Genomic DNA, 26,094 nt, shown 5'->3' with positions numbered 1-26,094 from the left:
ATAGTAGGTAAATGTACTTTATAATTTTTTGTTGTTGTTCTGTTGAACACAAAAGAAGACATTTTGAAGAATGTAGGACAGCGAACAGTTCTGGGGCAATTTTGACAACCATTGTATTGTTTTCAACTATAGTAGTCAATGGGGTGCAAACTATGTCTGGCTATAAGCATTCTTCCAAATATCTTTCTCTGGGTTCATCAGCACAAAAAAATCTAGCAGATTTGGAACAACAAAAAGGTGAGTAAATGATGACAGAATTTTCATTTTTGGGCGAACTGTCCCTTTAAACCCACTTCCTGCTATTCAGAGGGTGCATTGTGGGTATCTGATGTATGGATGATAAAATGGATCCCATCTTAACATTACAAGATAGGCACATAGCTCTCTGATCAAGAGACCAGACTCGGGGACGAACTCTATTTACACCCTGGCTAAACCAGCACTTGTATAGCAATGCACGAAACACTAGTAAATAAAAATAAAACACCCTAAGTATCTTAGCATAGGAGTATCCCGGTCACCAACCACAACTTTGAAAAAATGTAAATTGTTACTTTATAACTCTACCGTGATTTATTGTCATTTTGTATCGATTTTTTTTTAAGATTATGGAAGTATGGCTTCCAGACAAAAAATCACAGTAAAAGACTTTTCATTCTTCATCTGGTTGACATTGCTGACCTTTAAAGGGAAAAAAAGGCTCTGTATTGAAGCAGAAATATGTATCCTTCACCTCCACTAAAGTCATCTGCTAAAATAACAGTATAGATGTTAAACACTTCAAGCAAAGCTTGATTTTATCATTTGACCCTATCAAAAGCTGCGAATCGAGCACAACGTTTTTTACTTTAAATCGTTCATTTAAAGGATTGAGCTCTAAAGCTCTAAAGTGGTGGTAATGTATAGTATCAGTAGTGAAGTGGTTTCATGAGTCTAATTTTGTAATTGCCGTGCCCTGAAGGTTAAGCTCTGAACATGTATCAGTGCTCACACATTCGCACAGTTAACCAGTGAGTCTGATGATTATTAGAGCAAGTGCATGTTTTTCTCTTCTTATCATCGTGATTTTGCCTCATTCAGACTGTTTTCTTGCAAATGGGTTGTTATTGGTATTTAAGGCCAGCTTTGAAGTTCAGGCACCCTTACAGTTAGGGTGCGGGTAGCAGATGTACTATATGTTCTCTCCGTCACACACCCTCATTAAAGTTTCCAAATTCGCTGGAGATTCATCCCGAGACCTCTACAGCTTTAAGTCATTAATTCCCAATCTAATTAGTTTCATTAGCACATCTGAAATGATGTTATGCCCTTTTAGGATTCGAAATTTATTTGCCTCTTTGTCCACGCAAATTAGCCTCAAAATTATATTTCTGTACTCCGCATTGTGTTGACCAAACTGGAGGCAGATGCGTGGTTAGACAGCTTAATGAAATGGCTTAAAACTGGGATGGGACTCCCGTACCCACACAGACAGACAAAGCAAATGCTAATTTGCAATCTGTGCCAATTAAGACGTAATTAGTGAGATATGTCACATCGGCAGATTTTTCCATGTATGGCTTGGTTCCTGCTGTAGTGCCGCTCAGTTTATACTTGAATCATGAAATTGAACGATGATATTAATTGTGTTCGACGGTTTGTGTGCTGTTTTGGACTTGTTGTGTAATTCTTTGTTATGTTGGATTGAGGAGAATAAATTACAGATTATTAGCCAAAGTGACATAATTCACCGGAGGATACCAATTGTCATGGCACAAGACGAGACTTTTAGCGTACTTCATACATAATGTATAAGTGTGAATGCAGGGAATAGATCTTAGAGCACATATAAGCAGTAAAGGTGACCGTATATGTCTGTATATATCAACATAAAGTATATAGTGGTTATCCTATTTTATAAGGTTATCGAATTATGGTAATTCCTGCAATTTGTTGTGATTTTTGTGAACCACAAAGCTCACTGGTATCTCTTGAAATTAAACGCAGTGATTCCTAGTTTAAGTGAAAACTAAGCAAGTGGGGTACTTAGAATTATTTCATTTTACTGTGTTTGCTTTGCTTTCATTATTTATGCAAACGGGATGAAAAACTGTTTTAATATTTTGATTCTACAACACAAAGACTGAAAATATGTCAACTTTTGTAAAAAAAAATCTTTTGGTTTCATTTATAAAGTAATTTGCCGTGAGATTTTTTTAGTTTAAAATTGTTCTGTGAACTGTCAAACTCTCGACTCTTTTGGAATAAGAATGTCATCTGATTGGTTTAGTTTGTGGGTGGACCATTAAAAGCCTCTAAGAATATTAAAGGGTTAATTCGCCCCTAAAACAAACATTCTGTCAACATTTATTCACTCTCTTGTCATTCAAAACCTGTTTGTGAATCTTTCTTCTGTAGAACACAAAAGAGGATATTTTGAGATGTCTCAGTGGTTTTGTGTCCGTACAATGGAAGTCAATGGGGGCCAATGTTGTTTATCCTTCAAAATAAAAGTCCTCCACATTTGAAAAGACATAAGAGTGAGTAAACAATATCAGAGGTTTTGATCTTGGGTGAACTATCTAATTTTATGATAATGCTAAAAGTTATCTAGTATAACAAGAGTACAGATGAAAAGTACTTAAACATGGGACTATTCCTGATGGGACAGTGGGGGTACATAAGACAAAGAAGGTAGGAAAACACTTCTATTTTGTATGAAGACACTCATCTCTGACAAAGGCCCTGTCATTCTTCCCTGCTTGTTTTGTGTTGCGTACCCGTGCTGTTTTACTCCATCCACTATATTTAGGCTCTTCTTTTGTCTTTTCGTACTGAATTTTCGTATGTTTGTTTTATGCATTTGTCATAATGCACTGCTGTCAGTCTTTGTCTTTCCTTGGTTTGAAACTACACGTTTTCTGTCATAGTTTGACTGTAACCAGACAGTCACCAAACCCAAGGGCGTCAAACAAAGAAAAGGTAAAAAAAACCTCATTCAGAAAGCAGCGTGTCTGAGTCATGGTGCACCTAGACAACATCTCTGTTCCAAAATCAGAGCTCCCTTGTTTCCTTCTAAATGTGTAGGCAGCCGCCTTCTAAAGGAACCTCAAAAGTGACAAATGCATTGTGGAATTGGCTTCTCCGCAAAGGATACATGTACAGTAGTGCTGCCTTTGAATGTGTGAATACTAAAATGAGGTATCTTAGGTATCTTCACTAGGTTTTGGAACAGAGCAAATGCATCTCTCTATCCTTCCCTTCTTAGTCTCCATAGAAATTTCTAGTGCAGTACAGTACTCCCACGGTGTCTAATCTCAGTGTTCCCATCTGTAGTGCTCCACTGCTCCTTTAATATCTTTTCTTTCAGTGTGCAATAGCCGACTTTCACTCTGATCTGTGCTTTGGATGTTTCTCATTTGTGAGGTGGACATTGAATATAAGTTGTGGTCACAATACCGCTGTACGTGTTTTGCGTTCTGCACAAGCCCAATTACAATTTTCTGTTTAAACTTTTCAGTCAGTCTTAGAAGTGATGTAGTTTGTGTAGAAGAGATATGGTTGTTAGCCCTGTAGAAAGATTAATGGTGAGTCTTTCTGTGATAAACAGAAGAAAAAAATAGGAGGAGGAAAATGGAACACGCCATTTGTATAACAGTACATTTATTTTCATATAGCTCATCAGAGCATTTCATGGTCCTGCAGACACATAGGCCATGCGAGTTCTTGATGATGTCATTCTTACCCATAACCACTTTCAGAACAGAGAGAGAGGAGGGGGGGGGGCCATGAAAAATTTGGTGGAACAATGCGGAACATGAGAATATTTAATGTAACTATAACTGGATTTGTGCAGACTAGATCTGTTCCAAAACCCAGTGAGCTGCCTACATAAGGCAGTGTAGCAACACTGCGCTTCCTTTTAAGAGTAAATTCTAAGGAAACAATGTGTCAAGAGTAGGAATTTGGAATCCCAGAATAAAGAGCTCAGTGGAAATAAACTGATGGTGATAAATATATTTATAGGTTTGCTTATAGTAACCATAGTTTTTTGCTTTTATTTGTATTTGATTAAATTTCTTAAGGGATAAAAACTGTTCATTTTCATAAGGGACTGTGTGGTTTACTTAGTAAAATGCAGATTGATTCTCCCGTGGGCTTTACATGAATAGAATCTTAAAGGGACAGTTCACTTAAAAATGAGAATTGCAAAAAAAATGTATTCTGAATAAGAAAGAAAGTCATACATGAATGACATATGGGTGAGTAAATGATGACAAAATTGTCATTTTGGGTGAACCGTCCCAAAAAGAGGATACTTCACCCAAAAACGACAATTCTGTCTTCATTTACTCACATTTAAGTTGTTCCAAACCTGTACGAAGTTATTTGTTTTATGTTCTGGGACATCATCCAATACCATATTAGGAAAAATGGTATATTTTTATTCTATTGAACACAAATTAAGATATTTTGAAGAACTAAGGAAAACAAACATGGCAAAGCACTATGGTAGTCAACGACGTTCCAGAACTGAAAATTACCATCATTCTTCCAAATATCTTTCTCTGTGTTCATCAGAACAAAGCAATTTATACAGGAATAAAAATACACGAGGATGAGTAAATGATGACAGAATTTTTGGGTGAACTGTCCCTTTAATTCGTGTGGTGAAAAAAGTTGCAGACAGTTGGGTGTGGATGCTCCATTAAAAGGCAGCTGTCTATGTCAGCAGTAGACTGCAAGCCAGCTCGCTACTGAAGGTTTTGGAACAGATCTTACGTCTCCATTTCCATGTTGCTTTCAGAGCAATACAGAATACTTCCACTCCATCCCTGTGACTGTAGCGAACAGCACTAAACCTTCTTCCTCCGCTGTAGTGTTTCACTACAGACATGCCCAATGTGGCACTTACATGCTAAACCGAGAAGTCACCTCTCCTGTCATACTAAGCAAAGTGCTGCAGACATTTAGCTTGTCGTTTTTCTTTGTGTAAAAGTAAGATGGAGGAAAGGAGTGCACAAGCCTTCCAGGTTGAATCGGCACACTCCCCCATCAAGGTAGCAAAATTTCAAACAAACGTCACTTGCCCTCCAAACGTGTCAGTGACTGTGTTCCACCTCTTCTCTTTTTCTACCTCTCTCACTCTCTGCCTCTCTCTCTTTCTGTCACTGTATGTTTCTTTCCTTCACCCTCATTTTCATTGCAACAGAGGGAAAAGCGATGGAGCATTTCGTCTGCCGGAGGTGAAAAGAATTCTTCGAGTGTAAGTAGAAAAGGCCTGACAAGGAGAGATGGAAAAGCGTGAGGAAGCGAAGGGGGGTTGTTGGAAGGAGAGGAAGCGATGTGCAAGGAAAAGAAAATCGCGTTAGCATTCTCTTAGGAATCTTGTCGAGCTACTCTTCTGCATTAACAACACTTTTGCTCGACAAAATGCTCCTTCTTCAGCGTTTAGCATGCAAATTGGTTGCCAGATTGTGCTTTTTGTATCCGTTTTGCCAACTGTCAGCCTGTTACATTGGGTGAATTATAATCAGTCTGCTATCGCCCCCTGGTGGATGGGAACTTGCTCTTGTGCACCTACAAGCGGTTAAAACAAAACAGACCTTTTGAGACTGTGAATGAAAGGCAAAAAGACATTTCAAGAACATGTAGGGAGAAATTGAACAAAGGTGTTTTGCGGTTATAATGTTGTACATTGTACAATGTTGAGTTCAGTGACTGTATATGAGCGTGAGTCTGTATATGTGAAGTACATGTTTGTGTCTTCCACTACAACTCGCCCACGCAAGTTTAAAGGAATAGTTCCCCCAAATGAAAATCCTAGCCAAGATGCATTTTTGCATACAATGTAAGTCAATGGTGACCACAGCCAGGACTTTTATTGAATAAGAATGTGTCAACATGCTTACTGGAGCTTATCAAATGCTGTTAAATTTCAACCCCTATTTAAAAGTCAAATCACTTAGGAACATTTCATGCATTTCAATTCACACACACACACACACAACTCAACAAACAACAAGAGGGAGGCAAGGAAACGTCATTTATGTGGTATATTTCAATCCGTCACACGTGCAGTTAGCAGGCGTTTGAGGTGAGGGGGAGCCGGCGGCAGCCGTGTAATTGATCGCCTCAAACTTTCTGAAATATGCTGCTTCATACATCTCATTTTCAGGAAGGTGGGAATAGATTCAGGAGGAAACCATCCTTTTAAATGGACTGAGTCTCTTATTTTATATTTCTACAATCCCAACCTCATATTGCCCAAGTCTCTATGTGATTGAATTAATCTGCCTCTACTGTATAATGCAATTTACCTACCATTAAGAGGCCGTATAGCTGTAGGATATATCATTACTTTATGGAATGTGGAGTATATGCGTTTTCACTATATAAAGTAATGAACAGCTGGAATAGCCGGGCATAAAATCCACCACAGAAATCCTCTAATGCCAATGAGGGAGTGTCACCATATGTTGTTTAGACTGGTCGTAATTTGACAACACTATACTGCCATTTAGACTCTATGCTGGTGACATGCTTTCAGACACATCAGAGTTTAATTATAAATGCCGTTTTCCATTAGTTGTATTCATGGCTAGATGATGTGTGATTTTGACAAGTGCACTACCTTTGTACCGTACACTGCTTTTGTGACAACATGCCCCAATGGCAGGAATCTGAGGGGTAAGTTGTCACAGCAAAAAATAAAAAATAAACAGCACATTATTTGCTTCCTTTAACCATTAGTCAAAATCAAGGTGACAGAAATAAAGTTAATAAAAACATACCTTTGTAAGGAAATTATTAAAATCAGATGATATTAAACAAGATTCCTGATTTCATGTTTTAATGCATTTATTCCTGTTTTGTGAATGTGTCTGTTCAGGACAAATCCACCACAGACGACCAGCGATCTTGGGACAGCTTTAAGACCATGATCCCCGAGCAGTCTTGCGGCAGCAGTGAACACAAGGACAGGCTGGAGTTACTCAGTAAAGCCTGGGACACTTCCTCCGCCATCACGCCCGACACATCCGAAGGAGACTTCCAGACTGAAGTGTGAACGAACATCGTCCGCAAACTGAGTGAAAACGAAACTCTCTTACATACACTGTCGGTGATCTTGAGCAGGACGTGCTCTTAAGGAATCTGTACTTGTTTACAGGTGTGAGGACAGATCACAGAAGAAGCTCTATTCTATATTTTCACACAGAGACATTAAATGAACGCGTGGGGCTGGGAGTGTATGGTAAAACATTTTTAACAAACTGTTTCTGAAATGTCTTGATTTTATTCCAGAGAAGATTCTCTTTCACCTGTTTGATGATTTAGGACTTTTAAAAAAAAGAGTAATATTTCTGCACCCTTCTTTTTATAGCGGAACAAAAAAAAACGGTACTGATGATTCGCACACTGTTGAACCCCCTAGGGTTTATCCTCTTTTCGTTCCTTGGATGATTCTGGTTCCGTTTTCATTTCGGTTTCTTTATTTTTCGGGGAGAGAGAGAGGAAGTCTTGAAAGCGTTCATTAATATGTGCCATCCTCTGCTTTTCATCCCTGCATCAGGCGTATGTACTCACAACCTTATTCTTTTAGCTTTGAGTTATGTTTTTTCAATATTTTAATTTTGAGTCTTTGTCTGATCTTGGATGTTTTCTAAAAAAAAATATTGGATAAAAAACAAATTACTTAAACTTCAGGTATCATGTTTTTTTGGGTGCACTGGTAAAGAATTTAGGCCTTTGTATTTTCATAATCATGTGACTGATGTTGGACAGGACAATGATGACGTCAAATTTGCAACTGCACACTAGGAACACAGTTTTCATCCTTTGCTGTAAAAGCATTCAGTCCTCCACAAAACAACAAGAGAAATCACAATCCTTTTCCCTGGTTATTTCCCGCTGTTTTCCAGCAGCTTCATTATTCCAGAAACGCTTTACACAGTAAGACACAGACACGCCTTATGTCTGAGAACTAAATTTAAAGAAGTGTTGGTGGTAACCATTACTTTTTCATTTTGATCATCCAACACAAAGCTCTGTTTTGAGAGATGGTGCTAGGTTTCCATGTTTAAGCTCTCTCTTCTATTTTGTGTTGTGTTGCGCTCATGCAGAAAGAAGCGGTTTGTGTTGTTTTCATTTGAATCCAATGCTCTGTTCCAAAACCTAATGAGCTGCCTACGGAAGAAGCGTTTTAAGGCATCATAAGCTCGCTCTTAACATGGAGGCTGTTCTAAAAGGCTGGCAACTTAATTATGCTGCTTTTTCCCCCCACATTCATACCTGTTTATACCAAAAACGTTAACTATTAAGATCACCATGGTAGCGTAAGTATGTTGTGCTTATTTTACTCTTTAATATTACAGGTTCCATTTTAAGTGCGAGTCCTTTGAAATTCAAATCGATTTTGATTGGCTGTCAATGTCTTATCTCTCATCGTCTGGAAAATCTCTTTAAAAAGGCATCCCGACTTCACTATTCTCTTGAATTGAAGAATATTTTTAGTAATATTAGTCATTCTGTGTGTGAATGCCCTAAAGTCAGACTTTTTTTATGGAACACTACAGTGTTTATTATAAATTAATTATCTGTCTGGATCTTTTTTTATTCACATGCTCTCATCATTTTTAATTCAAATCTTTACTTTCGCTCTAGAGTGATGATCATTCAAATACGTCACTATAATGAAGTAAAGTCAATCATGACTTTCGGTTTATGAGGACTTTGAAGCAGTACTGCATTGTTATTTGTGAAGAAAGCAATTCCACAATGACAACAAATCCTAGAAAGCCATTCGATACTAAAAAAACACAGTTAAGAGAAACTTTTTCACCCAATCTTGCTTGATTATTTCAGCGTAAGCATAGCAAGTAAAGCAATAATTGTACGGCTTGCAGCCTATCTAGAGTGTTGCAACTAATCCCCATCTGACTTAAAAGACAGCTGTCTATGCAGACAGCTCTCGAGGTTTTGCAACAGAGCTCCAGTGTATATTTCCAATGTGTTACCCAGTCAGCTCAAATTGATTCTGATTATATTTCTGCACTCCGACTGCAGAAGTTTGACAGTTGGCTTAATGCTAAGCAGTCTGCAGAGGTCATCTTTGCCAACCCATTCCTCTTTACAACCAGTTCATTAGTTGTGTTGGCTGATGTAACGGCACATGGAGAGTTAGAGCCAGAGAGCGAGGGAGACTGAAGGAGAGAGAGAGGTGTGGTAATTATCTTGGGGGAATAACGATTTGTCCTGACATTCTCTTACTTGGCGCAATTTTTATCTGCTCAAAGATCCCTGAAGTCAGCACATCATATAGACACAGATGGTAGGACAAGAGCATGCCATTTTAGCCTTTGGAAGTAATTCGCACTAATGGGGTACACCAGCTCCTCGCCTCCCATGAAATGTCTTCAAACCAATGTGGCAGTTAAAAGTTTGCTTCTATTTTCTTAACCATGGGTCAAGACCGACATTAGTGTCAAACATTGAAAGATATGAGTTTTAAGGCAATGAATGTTTGGGATTCAAGGCTTAGTTGACAAGTGAGGTCATTGTGAAACACTTTAAGCAGTTGTAAGTTTGACTTGACTACAGTATTAAAACCCAACAGGTAAGTAATCTGTTTCAATTCTGCAAGAAGTTGCTGTCTGCAACCACATAGTTGTACGCAAATCCTGCTACATTTACTATGTCTGTTTTATTTTCCTTTCTATTTTTTCTGATGCATTTTAAAGATTTGTCATTCTCCTCTGTAGACGTTTACAGAGCCCTACTGAGAGTAGCATTACACCCCACATTTTCCAAAATGTATTGAAAAGATTTCTGTATTGCTCTTTAAAATCAGAACGGCTTTACAGTCACATGAAATTGAGATATGTATTTTGAATATGTGCTTTGTGAGGAGGATTACATTCACTTTAAAAAAATGTATGGCGTACAGGCGGACCTGTTGAAATTTGAATGGGTTCCCCTGGACTTTCTGATCTATGGGACGTTTTCTTCACGACTTGTAATGTTTTGATCCTCCCCCTGACAGCACACACAATCCCATTGGCTAAAGAAGACAGCTTTCAGAGAATCCTCCTCGCAGCATTCAAGTTTTTATACATAAGATTGTAAAAATTAGTCCTCTACTGTTTTCATAGAGTGTCTTTTTATATGAAAATAAATTTTCAAACTGATGAATGGCACGTGTAGTGTTTCCTCACGGCCGTGTAGGTGGCCCGCAAAACTTTACATCTAACATGAGCGTTAGATTCCCCTTCAGGAGATTCATTTGTGTATATGTGTGAAACCGACAATTATAAGGCTTTGTGTGTGGTGTTCTTGAAGATCTAATTAGCTTCTTTTGTTCTTTGATTCTATAAATATGTAGGTGTCTACTGTGTACTCATAGGACACCCTATGAACATTTTATCTCATTATTGTAAAGTTTTTAATAAGTAATTTTGAAGATAGACTTTGTTTATAATGCTGATTGCTATTCAAATAATATGATGATGTTTATTTTTGGATCAGTCTTAGTTTTGCCAGCTCAATTTATTCAAGAACAGGAACAAAAGAAACAATCGTGGTCTCTCTGAAGTCACAAGAATAAATCATCTATTTGGTATGTGTGATTTTGACAAATGATCAAAGCTCTCTTCCAGAACAATGCCAATTAGCCAGTCGTCCATGTCAAGCAGTCTGTCTTTTTATAAGCGCTCATTGGACCATATTTGCCCCCGATTGTTTCCGGAACCGAACAATGAGTGCAAATTGGGTTTTCTGCAAACGCAAATATTTGGAGGCCCCTCAGGAACCTAAAAGATTTCGGGCCTGATCCCCTCATCCCTGCCGATCAAGTGAAAGTGTCTCTGCTGAGGGCCTCTTTGGCCGATTGCCTCATTATAAATGCAATTGGCTTACTGTCCGATGGGCACCCTCTTCAAGCCTCAGCGATGTGCTGTGCTGTAAGTGATCTAATGCGGTGGCTTTGAATGCAGCCCCCGGGCTCCTCCACAACTGCGTGGGAGTGGGATGAGTGGAAAGGTTGCTCTCTCTCCAGCAAGGAAAGATTTGTGTCCGCGTAATGAGGTGTTCTGCCCGGCCTCCCATACAGCTGCCTGCTAATAGCAGCCGCGGCCTCTTCAAATGAGGCTTCAAGTGTTATCTCATGTTCGAATGTTATTCCTTATGTTTTTTTTTTGCTCTTTGGCAGGTTTAATGTAATTTAACAGAATTCAGCAGTCGTTTTCTTTTGTTTGTAAGAGGTTGACCCTTTATTAAATGAGCTTAATGAAGACTTCAAATGTGACTTTGAGTGTGGGTTGAGTTAAAGCTAAGCATCACTTAACGGGATAGTTCTTTATTGCACTATTCAAAATCTGTTTATGATGCTTTCTTGTGTGGAACACAAAATAAGATATTTTGAGAAATGGCTCCGTGGTTTTGTGCGCATACGATGGAAGCTAATGGAGTCCAATTTTGTTCGGTTACCGACGTTCTTCAAAACTCTTGAAGCAAAACTCCGTATTCTTCATACAGGTTTGAAATGACATGAGGGTGAGTAAATGATAATAGAATTTTCATTCTTGGGGGAACTATCACTTTAAAGGCTTATAATACATTTACATTTAGTCATTTAGCAGATCTATCCAAAGCGACTTACAAATGAAGCAACCAATAGAAGCAATTGGAACAATATAAGGTCATCAAAATGCATTAGTGCAGTTAAAACTGGTCTCATATAGCCCAGCACAGTATACAAATGTAAGTTTTCTTTTTTGATATAAAGAATAGAAAATAAATAGAAGTCAGTACTAATCGGTCAGGTGTTGATGGAAGAGATATGTTTTCAGCAGTTTCTTAAAGATGGCTACAGAATCTGCTGATCTTGTAGCAGCGGGCAGATCATTCCACAAGTGTGGAACAGATCCAGAGAAGGTAGGTGAGAGGGATCTTTTACCTTTTTGGGATGGCACCAAAAGACGTGTTTGTTTGCAGAGAGGTATCTGGGGGGTGCATTATACTCTGTAGTCATATGTGCGCACTGTAATTTTTCTGTGTTGTGTATTTCTAACAGAAGTGTGTCTTGGCCCTTTCTCTTCTAAGGTTCTCAGTCAAGTAGAACATACGCTCTGTATACATGAAATAATGTGGTCCCTAAAGACATGTAGGACATGCTTTGGGTCCTTCTTTTGCTGTTGAGAAATCAAAAGAATCCTCTCCTCTTCCTCATCTTTTGAAGCTGGTAGGATGCATGGTCTCCGCCAGACCTGCAGAAACAGCACATTTCCTGAGGGGAAAAAATGTGGTTTCATGAAGTTAACTAGAGGATTCTCCCTCTCTGGATGCCTGGAGGACAGCAATGGATAAAATATGGCGTGTTCTGTATTGGCCACAGGGAATGTCACATGCTTTACTCAACGCAAGGAGCATCAACTCCGACCCAACCTCCACAGCAAGACAAAAACAGAACCATATTAACATGCTCACACGCTGTCTGGGGAAATGGCTTTTGATATTACATAGGCAAGAATGCATTTGTGGTATGTTCGCTCTGCTGGAGCCATGCTTTTTTCTTTTGAACAGACTTTTTAATGGATTTCTGAATTCCAATGAGCTCTTCCTGGTTGGTTGTTTATGAATGACACATGAATTCAAAGTACACATTTATTTTCTTTGCAGCTTCCACAACTGTAGATCAATGTTTTGAGTAAAACAAAGGCTGTGCATTTATTTTCTGCTATAAAACCATTTTTTAATGATACAGTCTGGATTCAGTGCTTGCCTAAGTGACCCTTCCATGACATTAAGAGCCCATACAGATTAGCTGTCTTTGTGAATAAGGCAAAGCTTGGTTAATTCTACCCAAAGAGTACCCACAGCTCTGCTTTCATACGCGTAAGACAATGTGAAAGCCATTCTTTAAAGTGCTTTCTCTCACACATTTTTATGCACTGCACATCTCATTTGTGAGCTACATTAGTAAATGGATTAAGCACAGAGAAATACGTTAGAGTTAGAAAATGTAAACATTTTTTTACAGAGGTTACTTATATAGTATATATGTATATACAACCATAAAATATAGACAACCGTCTATAAGAAGAATTCCTTTCTTTATTATGGTGTAAAGAACCTTTTTTCTGATCCTTTTGTGAAACATAAAGGTTCTTCAGATGTTAATGGTTCTTTAGGGAACCATTCATTAAAAAAATTCTTTGGCATTGTGAATCATCTTTTCCTATATTTTAAGAGAGTACAATTGGAATGGAACAGCAAAGTACAAACATGATCATATTACCATCATATATGATGCACGACATCATTCATGAAAAATTGTAATCTTTAGTCTAAGCTTTCAAGTCTAACATGGTGTCATTTATTGTATCGTGTCAGGTTGGACATTGATGACATCATTCATAATTTGTTATTGACTACACTGTAAAAATACATGTGAAATCAACAGTAATTCACTGTGTTCATGCACTGGAAATAACTGTATTAGGAGTCACAGTGAATTACTGTAGTATCAATGAGAAATTACAATACTGGTCAAAATATTGTGAAAATCACATTAAAAAGGATGTGCTGTACAAAGTCACCGTAATCAGTGATGTCCTGTAGAAAGTCACAACAAACAAGTACCATGTGAAATTTACAGCAATTCCCTGTGTTCATGCACTGGAAATAACATATTGGGGGTCACAGAGCATTAAAGTATATTCAGTGAGAAATCACAATACTGATCAAATATTGTGAAAATCACATTAGAGGAATGTGCTAGAAAAAACGACTTTGTTAACCTTACCAGCACTGGCCTGTGGAAAATCACAACAATCAAAAATGAATGTTCATAGTTCTATATTATAAAGGGTTTAAATAAGTACAATAGATTTTTTTTTCCAGTTCACAGGTATAACAGTTAAACATTTAAAAAAAAGTTTTGTGTGATATTCAGGGCACCTCTGAAATGGGACATAATCAAAAACAAAGTATGATCTTTGTTTAAAGGATACAAATGTCTTGCACTAGGTTTTAATAGCTTTTTTGAGTCTATCACAACTAGACATTTAAAATTGAACTGTTTTATAACCTTCTGTGAATTGATAATTAAATATTTTTTGTGAAAATAGACTTTTCTCAAATAAATCAATTATTGATTTGTCATGAGGTTTTGTTTACAACCAGCAAAAAAGCATGGCATTGACATGATGTAGGCTACTGGTGGTTCTAAACTCTTTGGCCCGCGACGTCAACTTCCTGCAGCCTTAACCCTGATCAAACTCACCTGTTTGTAACTCCCTAGTAATGACTTAAACATCATGCAGCGCTATCAAAATACAACACTAGAGTTTTGCCTCTTGGTATCCGTACTCTTTGGTGCCGCAGCACCTTTTGACGCGACCAAGTATTCCGACCTGCAGCAGCATTCATTGTGATTGGAGTGTAGCTGCACAGATGCGTAGTAGCGGTAAGTTCCTTACGTTTTCTTTGGACTACACTTTGTCACTTCATAACAGTAACAAAAGAGTAGTTAGTCATTGACAGTGCAGGTGGAAGTTTTAACGTGAGGGTGTCATCATAGTTTTGGGTGTTAAGTGTCGGAGTTCAATGCAGCTTCGATTTCTGCATTTATTTGGTATATTAAAATTCACAGAAATCTTGCAATTGAGTCCAGCAAGTCTAGTGCCAAGGTTCAGAGAAGCCAGAAAACTGGAAAGTCGGTACACCGAAAGAGGTCATACATGAACCCACGTGTCATTTCCTTCACCAGGGACTTCACAGAGTTTTACTGGCAAAATAACTGGATTGAGGTCAATGTTTATTTAATCTAAATATTTTTTTAAATGTATATATTATAATTTACTATTTATTATTTGTTTTTCAGAAATCTTCATGTGGAGCAATCCGTTCAGCTGTGAATTACTATAATTTTTCTTAATTATATTTTAGCATTTTGTTGTTTATTTAGGAAATATTTTCAAATTGTGTTTTACGTTAAAATAGAGAAAATGTATTTGTCAAACAGTGTGATCCACTTGTATAAATCCAAGCATAAAGTGCTGGAACTCCATTGAATTTGTTCCGTGTTTTTTTTTCTAAATGGTATTATTCTTACAGTCAAAAACTCTTAAAACGTGAAGATACCAAACCAGAATAAGTGATCTGTGATTCATTTCGGTTTTGGTTCTAGGTTCACTTGTAAGCAATCATCCTAAGAAAGTAATTAAACTTAAACCACATTAATAATTATATTCTTAAATCAGGGGCTGTTTCCAAATCATCTACATTATCTGTAAAAAAACACAGTAACTAACTGACAGCCATTGACAAGTAATTTACTGTAAAAAACAATCACAGTTACTTACTGGCAGCCAATGACAAGTAACTTACTGTATTTTTAAATACAGTGTATTACTTGTCAATGGCTGCCAGTAAATTACTGTAATTTTCACAATATATTTCTTACAGTGTATCTCAAAAAATCCAAAAATCATGACATCAATCCAAAATCCTAATTTGAGAGCTACACCATATAATGGGGTTGAATTATCAGTGAATGATTTCTTGCATTTGCATGTAAACAGCTGTATGATGTTATGTAAAAGGTCCAGTAATTTTTGTGCAGCATCTATTGACAGAAATGCAATATAATATACATAACTATGTCTTCAGAGGTATATCTTACATAATGAAGCGTTATGTTTTTATTAACTTCGAATGAGCTATTTCTATCAACATACACAGCCTGTCCCCCTACTTGTAATTCGCAATGTTTCACCAGTATATGGACAAACTCAACAGAGCAAATGTTGTAAATACATTATCTCCTCAAGCGAAGAAGCAAAAACGTGATGACATCTTGGTCCTTTGTCAGCCACCGTAGTGCTTCGAAAGGGAGGGGCGAGGGGTGGAGAGAACCATTGGTTGCAATTCGCAACCTCACCGCTAGATGATGCTAATGTCATAGAGTACACTGGTCCTTAAACATGCAAACAGGTCTTATCAATCCCGGTTGTATTTTTGTTGTTGTTTTGGTGCTCAGTGTTTTATTGCAAATGTGGATGCATTTTAAAGCTCAATAAATGGTGACTATTTACATGTTGCTTTCACAACTGGCTTTCTGCATCACATTTTTTTTCTCTGTCTCTCAATTTCAATGAACAAAGGGTCGGCATCCGTCTCTATGTTCTCTGCACTGTTTTTTTTTAGCATAAAGAAGAAGGACAAATCTCAGGAAAATTATGCATAATTCACATTGACTTTCAGGCAGTCAGGCAGGGAGTCAGAGCCCGAGGGCTTGGCCAAAACTGAGCTATCTTTGGATGCCAATCCACTCCCCTGACTGACGCTAGCAGTGGCGGAAGAAACAACAGCATGTCCACAGATGTCTAGTGATGCATGCACACACTCAATTCATGGGATATGAGCACACACCGTATTCCAAACGTAAGCTGAACACACAAAGGGTTGGCTATGCTCGCCACGTGTATTTGCTAGTTTTTGTGTAATAACCTTTCTACGCAGAGAGAAGAAATTCGGTTCAATAAATTATTTTCTCATTGTATCCCGCTAGAATTTGTCTGTTCGCTCAACCTTTTTTCATTATAGTGTCACATCAGTGCCCGTGTCGCTTTAGCGTCACCACCCTCACAAAACCATTCCTGCAGAACGATAATGTTATTCTGTGGGGCAGATGTGGGTGATGGCACAGTTCATTCTCCCATCAGCTTTGCTTTATTAAGCCTAATTTAAAAGCCCAGTCTGGGACTTGGTGGTTTTGATATATAGAATTTTTTGCCTCCTTCCTACCGAAAGTCAAGGTTAAGCTACAGCATATATGATCCTAATGAAATTGATGTAGCTTACCTCATTCAACCAGTACTGGAGTAGCAGGTGTTGCTGTGAACATGTCTTTTCCAGTGTTACCCATGCTGAAAATCAAAGCTAATATGGACATGACTACAGTCTCGAAAGCCTAAAATGGATTCCACAGCCAGATAATGGGTTTCCATAGCTGATTCTGCCAAGGTGAGTCAGTCTTGTTTTATTCAGCATAAGATGGTGTAACTGTTTATACTACGCTGCAGTACTTTTGAATTTTATGGAAAAAACATATACAGCTGTTAATATTTAATGTCTTTAGTATGTTTAAGTTACTTTACTAACACATTCCTGCAATTTATTAAGGTAGATTTTAAAATGTTATAAATTGTTCAAGTTAAACAGACTTAACCTGACTACTCTGGCCTATACCAAGTCAGGCTTTAAAAACAAAAGAATGTAAGGTGTAAGTGCAAACCCCTCATGTAAATCAAGTGAGCCTGTCTATGCCGTGCTTTTAGTAAGGATAAGTGCAGTTATTAGACTCCAAAGAAATGCATCTTCTGCTTTCTCTGCAATTTCCCCCTCGTAACTCAGTCTCGAAAATGGTGAGATGACAGTTTCTGACATTTAGTTGTAAATATTGGTAATAATCACCAAGCAAAGCCTCCGTGTGCTTTGGTAAGAACTTCCTCAGGAGTCAGCAACATTGTGATCAAATGTACTCCGCCGTAGTAGATTCCCATTCACAGGAGGCTAACAGAGCTAACAATGAATGCTCTTGTAAAGTGAAAGCCTCAGGCTATAACCATTTCCTCCACCTAAAATGATGTTGCCATTTCAAAGGGCCTGTTTGAGTGCAGCCTCGATCTTTTCATGCTTCAGAACACTGCAATGTTAATGTTGCTCAAAGTTACCCCTTCATTGTTCAACAGAAAAGCCAAGGGTAGCAGGAAGCCAAGTGCAAGTTGGGACAAATGCTGTCAATGTTGAAATGTATCACATGACACCTTTGGTAAATCACAAGGCTTTAAATTCAATTAAAGTCAGGATTAAAGGGAAACTCTAATCTAAGGTCATAAGGCAAAAGTGGTTTGTTGTATTTCCTGGCGTCTCTCTTTCTTTCTTTCTTTCTTTATTTCTCTTTCTCTCTCTCGCCCCTTGGTGCAGACACTGGTAATGACTGTGTGATAAAGCCTTTGGCTGTCTTTCCATCTTTAATAACTTGATGGGTCTCTGTCTCTACCACGCTGTGAAATTTATACCACTCTGACATTGCTATTCTCCTGCATTTTTTATATTGTCAATACAGCATTGAAGGATGACTTTAAATCTTAAAAATGTTTAGGTACATTAAAATGGAATTTAAATTGAATTATATGTACTGTAAATTAAACGCATCCATTTATATTAAATAGAAGACATGTAATAAATAAATAAAGTATAATGTTACAAGTAAATAATAAAACCATAATAAAAAAGATTAATAATTCAATAATAATAAACTTGTCATGGACGTGGTTGGTGAGGGACAGAGGACTAGACTAGACTAGACTAGACTAGACTAGACTAGACTAGACTAGACTAGACTAGACTAGACTAGACTAGACTAGACTAGACTAGACTAGACTAGACTAGACTAGACTAGACTAGACTAGACTAGACACTTGACATTTAAACTACAATAAACTACACAAGACACAGCAACTCACCACAATGACACAAACAGTGAACCAGCACAAGACAAGAGACACAAGGTCAATATAAAGGGAACAAAATCAAGAGGGGACAGGTGCAGGGGATAAACTAATTAACACTAACTAGGAAACATGAGGGCAGGAACAATGACAAGTCCGGAGAGAGAGTATGGCAACTAATAGGTGCCAAAATTGTCTTTCTCCAACATAAAACAAGGGATCCTGTCTGATTCCGTCACAAAACCAAGAAACCATGACAGAACCCCTGCCTTTAGGAGTAGCAACCTGGTGCAGCCGGCCATTCCAGCCCGGTGCAGTCAGCCAGGCTGGAATAGTCTCTCTCCAACATAAAACAAGTGATCCTGTCTGATTCCGCCTCAAGACCAAGAAATACCTGACATGGTGAGGCGGAAACATGACAAAACAGTCATTTTTGGGGTAACGTTTGTAGTAAAAGACAAAAATGGATTTTATGGGTCAAAATAATAATTCTTCTTTTATGCCAAAAATCATAAGGATATTAAGGATAAGGATTAAAATCATGTTCCATGAAAATATTTCTTGAATTTCCTACCTTAAATATCTAAAAACTTTATTTGTGTGAGTGGATGGCCTAGTTACAGTGCCCTTAGTTAACAACTTCAGAGGTAATTTTCTCAATATTTAGATTTTTTGTACTCTCAGATTCCTGTGTTTTAAACGCTTGTATCTCAGCCAGATATTATCATATTCTAACAACTCATCTATTCAGCTTTCATATTATGTAAACATCTCAATTTCTATAAATTGACCCATAAGACTGGTTTTGTTGTCCAAGGTCACATTTCAGGTCACTATATTGTTAGTTACCCTATCTATGTAGGCTAATAATTTGACGTGACAAAATCAATTGACAGTAATATTTTTCAGGTGTTGTGATTCATCCATTTTTCAAGAGTGGCCAGTCTTACTGTCTCCGGCATATTGATGAAATAGCCTTTGAACAACATGGAGAAAGGGTTGCGTTAATGAGCAAATTATAGCCCAACTTTCTCCACCTATTGGAAAACTCAAACTTTTGACTTTGACAGATACCGTAGGCTGAATATTATGACATTTTTCGCCTGTAGCGGCCATTGAACTTGAAATGTCAAACTACCCTCCTCCGCTCGCCTTCCCATTCGTCTCCGGTGCTTTCTGCTGTGTCTCTATGAGGAAAAATAAATCACCGTTGGGTGAGTATCATATCACACAGCTCCCCCTATAGGCCATTCATTATAACACATTTTTGTTAATTGTAGCAGAATCGCACCTGCATACTGATCGATGTGCCAAGAGGTCAAGGTCTACTAAAGGGATTTTAACTTAAAGCCCAAAACTTATGTAAAAAACGAAAAAGGCTGTTTTATTTTGTTATCTGCCCTAAGAGGAAATAGGAATCCCTTTGACCTTTTATAAATTGTGACAAATGACTCGTTTTGGATCATTTATTGGCTCAGTTCTGCATTGCTGACAGGGTTGCAATATCAGCTGCAGATCAATTAACCTTTGCTTCGCCATTAGCTACAGATTATAGTCCATAGTTTTAAGGTGAGGGGTTGTATATTGTCCTGAGTTGGTCATGAGGCAACGCATCTCCCCGATCGCCACCCTTCTCCAGAACCCAGCGGGGAACGACCAGTGAATTGAAGTGCTTCTCACATCACTTCAGGGTCAGCAGCCTGTCTGCAGCAAGCTTTGTCAAAACCGCAGTTGAGTCAGTCTCGCGACTCAAAGCGTAGCACAGGCGGCCGAGCAAGAGAGGGACAGATTGGCCTATTAAACAGACAGAGAAATGGGAAAGAGAGACTGTGGATGTATGAGTCGATGAAAAAGTATGTGTGAAGAGAAGTCGTGGCAGGTTGAAGATGGTTCTATTATCCTTAAAGAGCCCAGGCGAGATCCATTTCACATTCGTTCAGCAGTTACGGACTACGGTATATAAAGCATACTTAAAATTCCCATATGCGCCTCACCTTTTCATTTATCACTCTACATCTCACATTCTTTGTTCATCTTTTCTGCTCTCTGGTTCCTGTCATTTTCTAGAACAACGTACTTGGTCGTAAATGAGGCACACCCCCCTGCGACCGGCTGAATGAACAAATTTTCTTCCACCCATGTATGCGATGTGCTTTCCAGGATGTCTCCATGGTCTTTTCCATATACTCCTTGCCATTTTGGTTTCTCCATTGCCATCCTCTGAAATCTGAAAGACACATATAGTGGTCAATATCAAATGTGCATTGAAAGTGCCCACACAAATAAGTATTACATTTAGAGACTCCAACTGCAGCTGTTCATTTTGATAGCCAGATTATTTATGACAATAGTCCTGATCTTTCATTTTTTAAGTCTCATGCTCTTCAAGAAATTGTTTTCTCATAATTTGCTCACCCTCAAGCAATAGATATGACATACTTTCATCGAATGAACATAAAAGAATCATTTTCTATGAAAATTCCGTCATCTTATTTTATATTTAGCGTCAAAATGGCAAAACTATAATGTGTGAAAAAGCACATTATGTATGAAACCACCACCCAATGTAAGGTTTGTGCAACAGCTGCCACAAATAACAGTATTGGTGAATACAAAAATCATTATCATGCTTCTGTAATGTTAAATCCACCAGAATGTGTAAACTCTTTAGTCACAGTAGTATTTCTAATGCTAAAAAATAGATATGCAGGCAAAAAAATGGTAAAGCACTTTTTTATTCAGATGCCCGATTAAAGTTATTTACTTGGAGTCCTTAATAGAAAAATGAAAAGGTATAAAACATCAATAAAGACTATTGTTTCTGTTCGTTTTTTCTTAATAAATGCTAATTACATTGTAGTTTTAGTTTTTCACACATTCCTGAAAAAAATGTGTTTTCTCTTTATTATAGCAGCTGGTCTAATGAATTTGTTATGCACTGAAGTGTACATCCATCAATAAAATAATCCAACTGACTCCGGTGGGTTAATAGAACCTTCTGAAGCGATACTGATACATTTGTAAGAGAAAATTATTCATATTTAAAGCTCATTAAGCAAGATTGCAATGTAAACAAACAGATCCAATCTGTTCGGCAACATGTCGATAACGTTGAAAACTCACTGGTTGAGATGTCGCATATCTCGTGACAAGATGTCATCTGCGTGTTTCCTCACAAGACATGCAAGAACCAAATCAGATTTCAGTTACCTCATATGTTTTGGAACATTTCTATAGCGTCATTCATCATTTTGAATGTATTGTTTCTCTGAGCTTGCTGCGGTGCATTCTGGGATTGCATTCTCCAGCAAAAATACATGTGACACCTTTGATCATAGCCAAAAGGAAGCATCCTTTGGGTTGGGAACGCGCCTGTGATTCCTCATGCAGCCGCTCAGGTTTTGTAACACAGTAACGCAATTCCAGTCTCACACTATGGAGCGAAATGAGGAACATTAATCAACAGGATTATGGGTATGATGTAGGATGACGGTGTGAGAAGCTGTCATGCTAAATGTGGATGATGAAAGCTAGATGATTGCTCCGTTTCAAGCCTTACCTTAAAGTCCTCCGTTTAAATGTGCGGATTAACAGTGTCAATTAGCACAGGTGCCAAATCTGGCTTGCATCACATGGCGCGATTCGTGCGTAGCCACCTACGCCGTACGGGTTCAAGTAGTCGCTGTGAGTGCTGGATGTTGATCAATGTGTGAAACGGGGAGGGAAAGTAAAAACAGATGGTGAAAGGCCACTGCCATTCCTCTTCTCTGACTGCCAGTATCAGTATCCTCTCAGCGCTCTGCTAAATTAAAACAACCACCGTCCCATTGATTCCATATCTGACAGGGGCAATACATCATGAGAGAGGAGAGCAGAGGACGGGAGAAGAAAGGTGAGGAGGAGAGATGGGAGAGGATGAAAGAGTTAAAAAGACACTAAAGACATTGAAGGTAAATAGAAATCTGATTAACGCCTTGATTGAACGGAGCTGTTGTTTTCTGCTCCTTTCTCTTTCATCTTTTTTTCTGGAATGGACAATACTGGGATCCCATGGGAAAGGAGGCGTTTGAGCTGATTGCCTGGCTAATGACTGTCTGATTCGCTCCAATCACAGGGCCCGGCAGCCAGAGTCTTTGATTGGACACAATCAACTGAAAAGGACCAGCGGAGTATTCCAAAGCCCTGAATCCATCATTATATTTCACCAAGCAGCTCGGGAAAATAACCACCCACCTAACAGAGGTGGGAGACTCTACCAATCTCATCATTCGATTTCACTCGTATGCACTATTTGATTTCAAAACGATTCTTGATTCATGGCTATTCTTGAATTAGGTCGGAGTTAACCTCATTTCAGGAGTTCACATGTTCATCTAATTCTTGAGAGTGGTACGGGTAAACAGGTTTGAATCGTTATCCATCATTGATGGAACCGAGGCTGACCCTTGGACAAATTTTTAATGAAAATGTATATATAATGCAAATATTAGAAATAGATGTGGATTAGGTTGGGGTGATGGAAACGTGAGGTGGCCATGACACGTTCTACTGAATTTATTTAACATTGCATTGAAATATTCGTTTAATAGGATAGTTTTCCCGAAAATGAACAGTCTGTCATCGTTTACTCACCGTCTTGTCATTTCAAACCTGGATGACTCTTCTGCAGGACACAAAATAATATATTTTGAAGAATGTTGGTAAACGAACCACAGCAGCATCTATTGACTTGCATTGGTATCGTGTCCATTGAAGTGAATGCATGCCGACATGATTTGTTTACCAAAATTCTTTTGTGTGTTGCAAAGGAAAGAATGAGTGCACCAAGAATGCTTGGTGATGATATTTGGCAACAATGCAATGTTTAACCTGCTTTATATTTGGAGACAATACAGACTGCTATTTTTCCTAAATTACAGTGAAATTGAAAACTCAGATTTTTACTATGGAATATTGTATTGTTCTTTTTATAATTGAATTATCTGTGCACTTCATTATTTTTTCAAACATATGTGCCGTCATAATCTTTAATCAAAGACGTTAATCCCCCCTCACCAAATCGACATTAGGCAGGCGTGCTTTTTTACCGCGTTCAAGGGCCATAGGTAGTCTACATGGTTAGGGTGTGGGTTAGGGAAAGGGTAATTTAAGACTCAAAACACCAAGGATTTAGTCAAAACAAATAAGCCACGCCCACGGATCTGATTCAAAACACCAAGGATTTAGTGAGACCCCGTCAAAACAACCTTTCTACACTTTCTATCATGAGGTGCGAGAGCAGGGCTCCAATGACTGACTAACTTCAAACCGGCATTCAAATCTGCCTCCATTTTGTTTGCAACGCCCAATTTCCGACGATCCATCAACTTCTTGATGGACAAAATCTAATTTTGTCTTACATTTTATTTCATTTTAGAAGCCATTTCACTTGGATATACACATTCCTCAGAAAAAGACAATCACTAATTCAGTTTTCTGCCAACTTTAAATGCTGCAATATGCAAATTCTGCAATTATTTTCAGGATTATCAGGTTTGCCATTAATAATTACATGTCATTTTAGCACTAATAAACAATACGTTTTAAATGTTGTGGTCTCATCCAAGCTGAATGAATAGCAAGTTTGTGGAACAACTCACTGAATTTTGTACTTCTACAAAAGCTCAGTCTGTAGTTTATCAAGTGTTGCATTGTTTTACTTTGTACAGCTAGATTTAAGATACAATTATGTAAGAAAATTCAGCAATGTTTTAGCAAAAGGTAATGCTTTTTACTTGCCTTGACTACAAAAAAAACATATTGTAAAAGCAACTGTAGCCCTAACTATTTATTTGTTGAAAATTGCTCACAGATTTACAACCTTTAAAAAGAAAGAGTACATGAATCAATTCCACCATCCTTACCTTAAAAAAAGCAGATCTAATGATTGTCATTCCCATCACTAAATATATATAAACGTCCGCTTAGCGCACTCTGGCATCACTCCAACTCCATCATTATTTCTATAATTAATTTCTTTTGGCAGATGAAACTTGGAGTCTCATGGTTGAGTTCCTTCATTGCGCACAGCAAGCCAAACCTGTTTGCATTTATCACTCTCAAAGACTAAATGAACATATGAACTCATGAATAGTTCATAAAAAAGAACTGACGCTTACTAAGTATTCTGTTCATGCCGTACAATGTGCGACACGTTTTCACCAGGGAACCGCATGTGCCACACAGACCTTCATTATGACTCGCACACACAGTCTTAGGAAAATAGCTGACAAAAGACGCAGCCCTAAAGGCCTAGCCAGGAGATACAGAAGAACAGAGATGGTTTGTGGGATTTCTGAGTCCCCACCTCACAATAATTAAAAGCGGCTCTAGGTTGAGTGGCAGACAGCCTGTAGGCTCAGCCAGGAAGAGAACAAATGAATTATGGAGAGGGTCTGTAAGCCATCCAAACTCAGCATCACACTTTTACACAATCCATCCTCTTCTTTGCCCTTTTCTTGCTGGTTTTGCCCTCTGCCTCCTCCTTTCACTATCTATTCCTCCATCGTTCTTTGTCATGCTTTCTCAATTGTTCATTTCTCCATTCATACCTCGAATTCAGTGTAAGGGGACCCACGGTGTATGTAGATAGAAATCGCTAATTCTAAGGTAATTAAAACATAACGCTTCATTATGTAAGGTCTTTATACACCTCTGAAGTTATACACAGAATATTATATTGCACCAAAAAATAAACAATGGACCTTTCAATGCATTCATTTATGAAATCATTTGAATGAATGAAATTATATTTTTACATCTATGAATATTTTTGCAAGAGAATAACACTGTTCAAAAATACTTCCTGTTAAGTTGTTTAATTAAGTCTTAAATATTTTGGTTTAGTTGAATCTGAATGCTCTGTTAGTTGTATTGTTTGTGTAGTGTTAATGAATAGCGACTTTGTCTACATCAGCATTCCTAGCGCTTCTCGTCCAATCAGATTCAAGAACCAGAACTAATTGAAGTTTAATGACTTCTAAAGCCGCTTTTTGTAATACCTGGCATTTACTTGTCTGCCACTAATAATGTCTTACATTTATATTAATTTAGACATTTTGATACATGTAACTAATTGTGATAAATTGGATTCATTACAGTAATAGTCACATCATATTAACACAATTCAAATTATTATTTATCTGACAGCCTTATAGCATTCTCATTCCCTTTATATTTCTTCAAGCTCTAAAACTGTACATGTTTGTCAAAGCATCATTTAATCCTTTCTCACCTCTTTTAGATCAGCTTTCTCTTTATTCATCCCCTCATTATTCCGCCACACTTTTACTCAACTCATTTATCATCTCTGCCAGCCCTTTCTTCATGGGGTCAGGCATCTCACTACAAGCGCCGGCGGCATTAATGCTTCAGAATTATTCCGCGTTACAGAGATGAGAGCCTTTCATGTGGGTAAAGGAACGACTAAGTGTGTTGGGCCGTGGCATTGTAAAAGCAAAACTCATAACTCTGTATAATCTATATTGCCCGTAAACCAAAGAGCACGCTACAGTACACATCGAGTGCCCTGTGCACACACGCTTTTTGGTTTTCTCGTGTT

General features: G+C 38.0%; 1 protein-coding gene across 12 annotated transcripts in view; it reads left to right on the top strand.

Moving 5' to 3' along the window:
* adgrb2 (adhesion G protein-coupled receptor B2) overlaps positions 1 to 10,166 on the top strand; it is a 381,141-nt gene extending 370,975 nt beyond the window's left edge. For 10 of the 12 annotated variants that reach the window (XM_056742031.1, XM_056742032.1, XM_056742035.1 and 7 more), the window contains one exon: positions 6,872 to 10,166. In XM_056742031.1, the coding sequence (XP_056598009.1) occupies positions 6,872 to 7,048 (177 nt within the window). In that variant the 3' untranslated portion in view covers positions 7,049 to 10,166. Of the gene's footprint in view, positions 1 to 2,909; positions 2,962 to 5,191; positions 5,246 to 6,871 lie in introns of all 12 variants that reach the window. The other 2 variants (XM_056742038.1, XM_056742037.1) reach the window with 2 other exon arrangements.
* Positions 10,167 to 26,094: the final 15,928 nt, after the last annotated feature.

The sequence above is a fragment of the Triplophysa dalaica genome, chromosome 25 (assembly GCF_015846415.1).
Source record: "Triplophysa dalaica isolate WHDGS20190420 chromosome 25, ASM1584641v1, whole genome shotgun sequence".
Lineage (NCBI taxonomy): Eukaryota > Metazoa > Chordata > Actinopteri > Cypriniformes > Nemacheilidae > Triplophysa > Triplophysa dalaica.
This window is presented reverse-complemented; position numbering and strand designations above follow the sequence as displayed.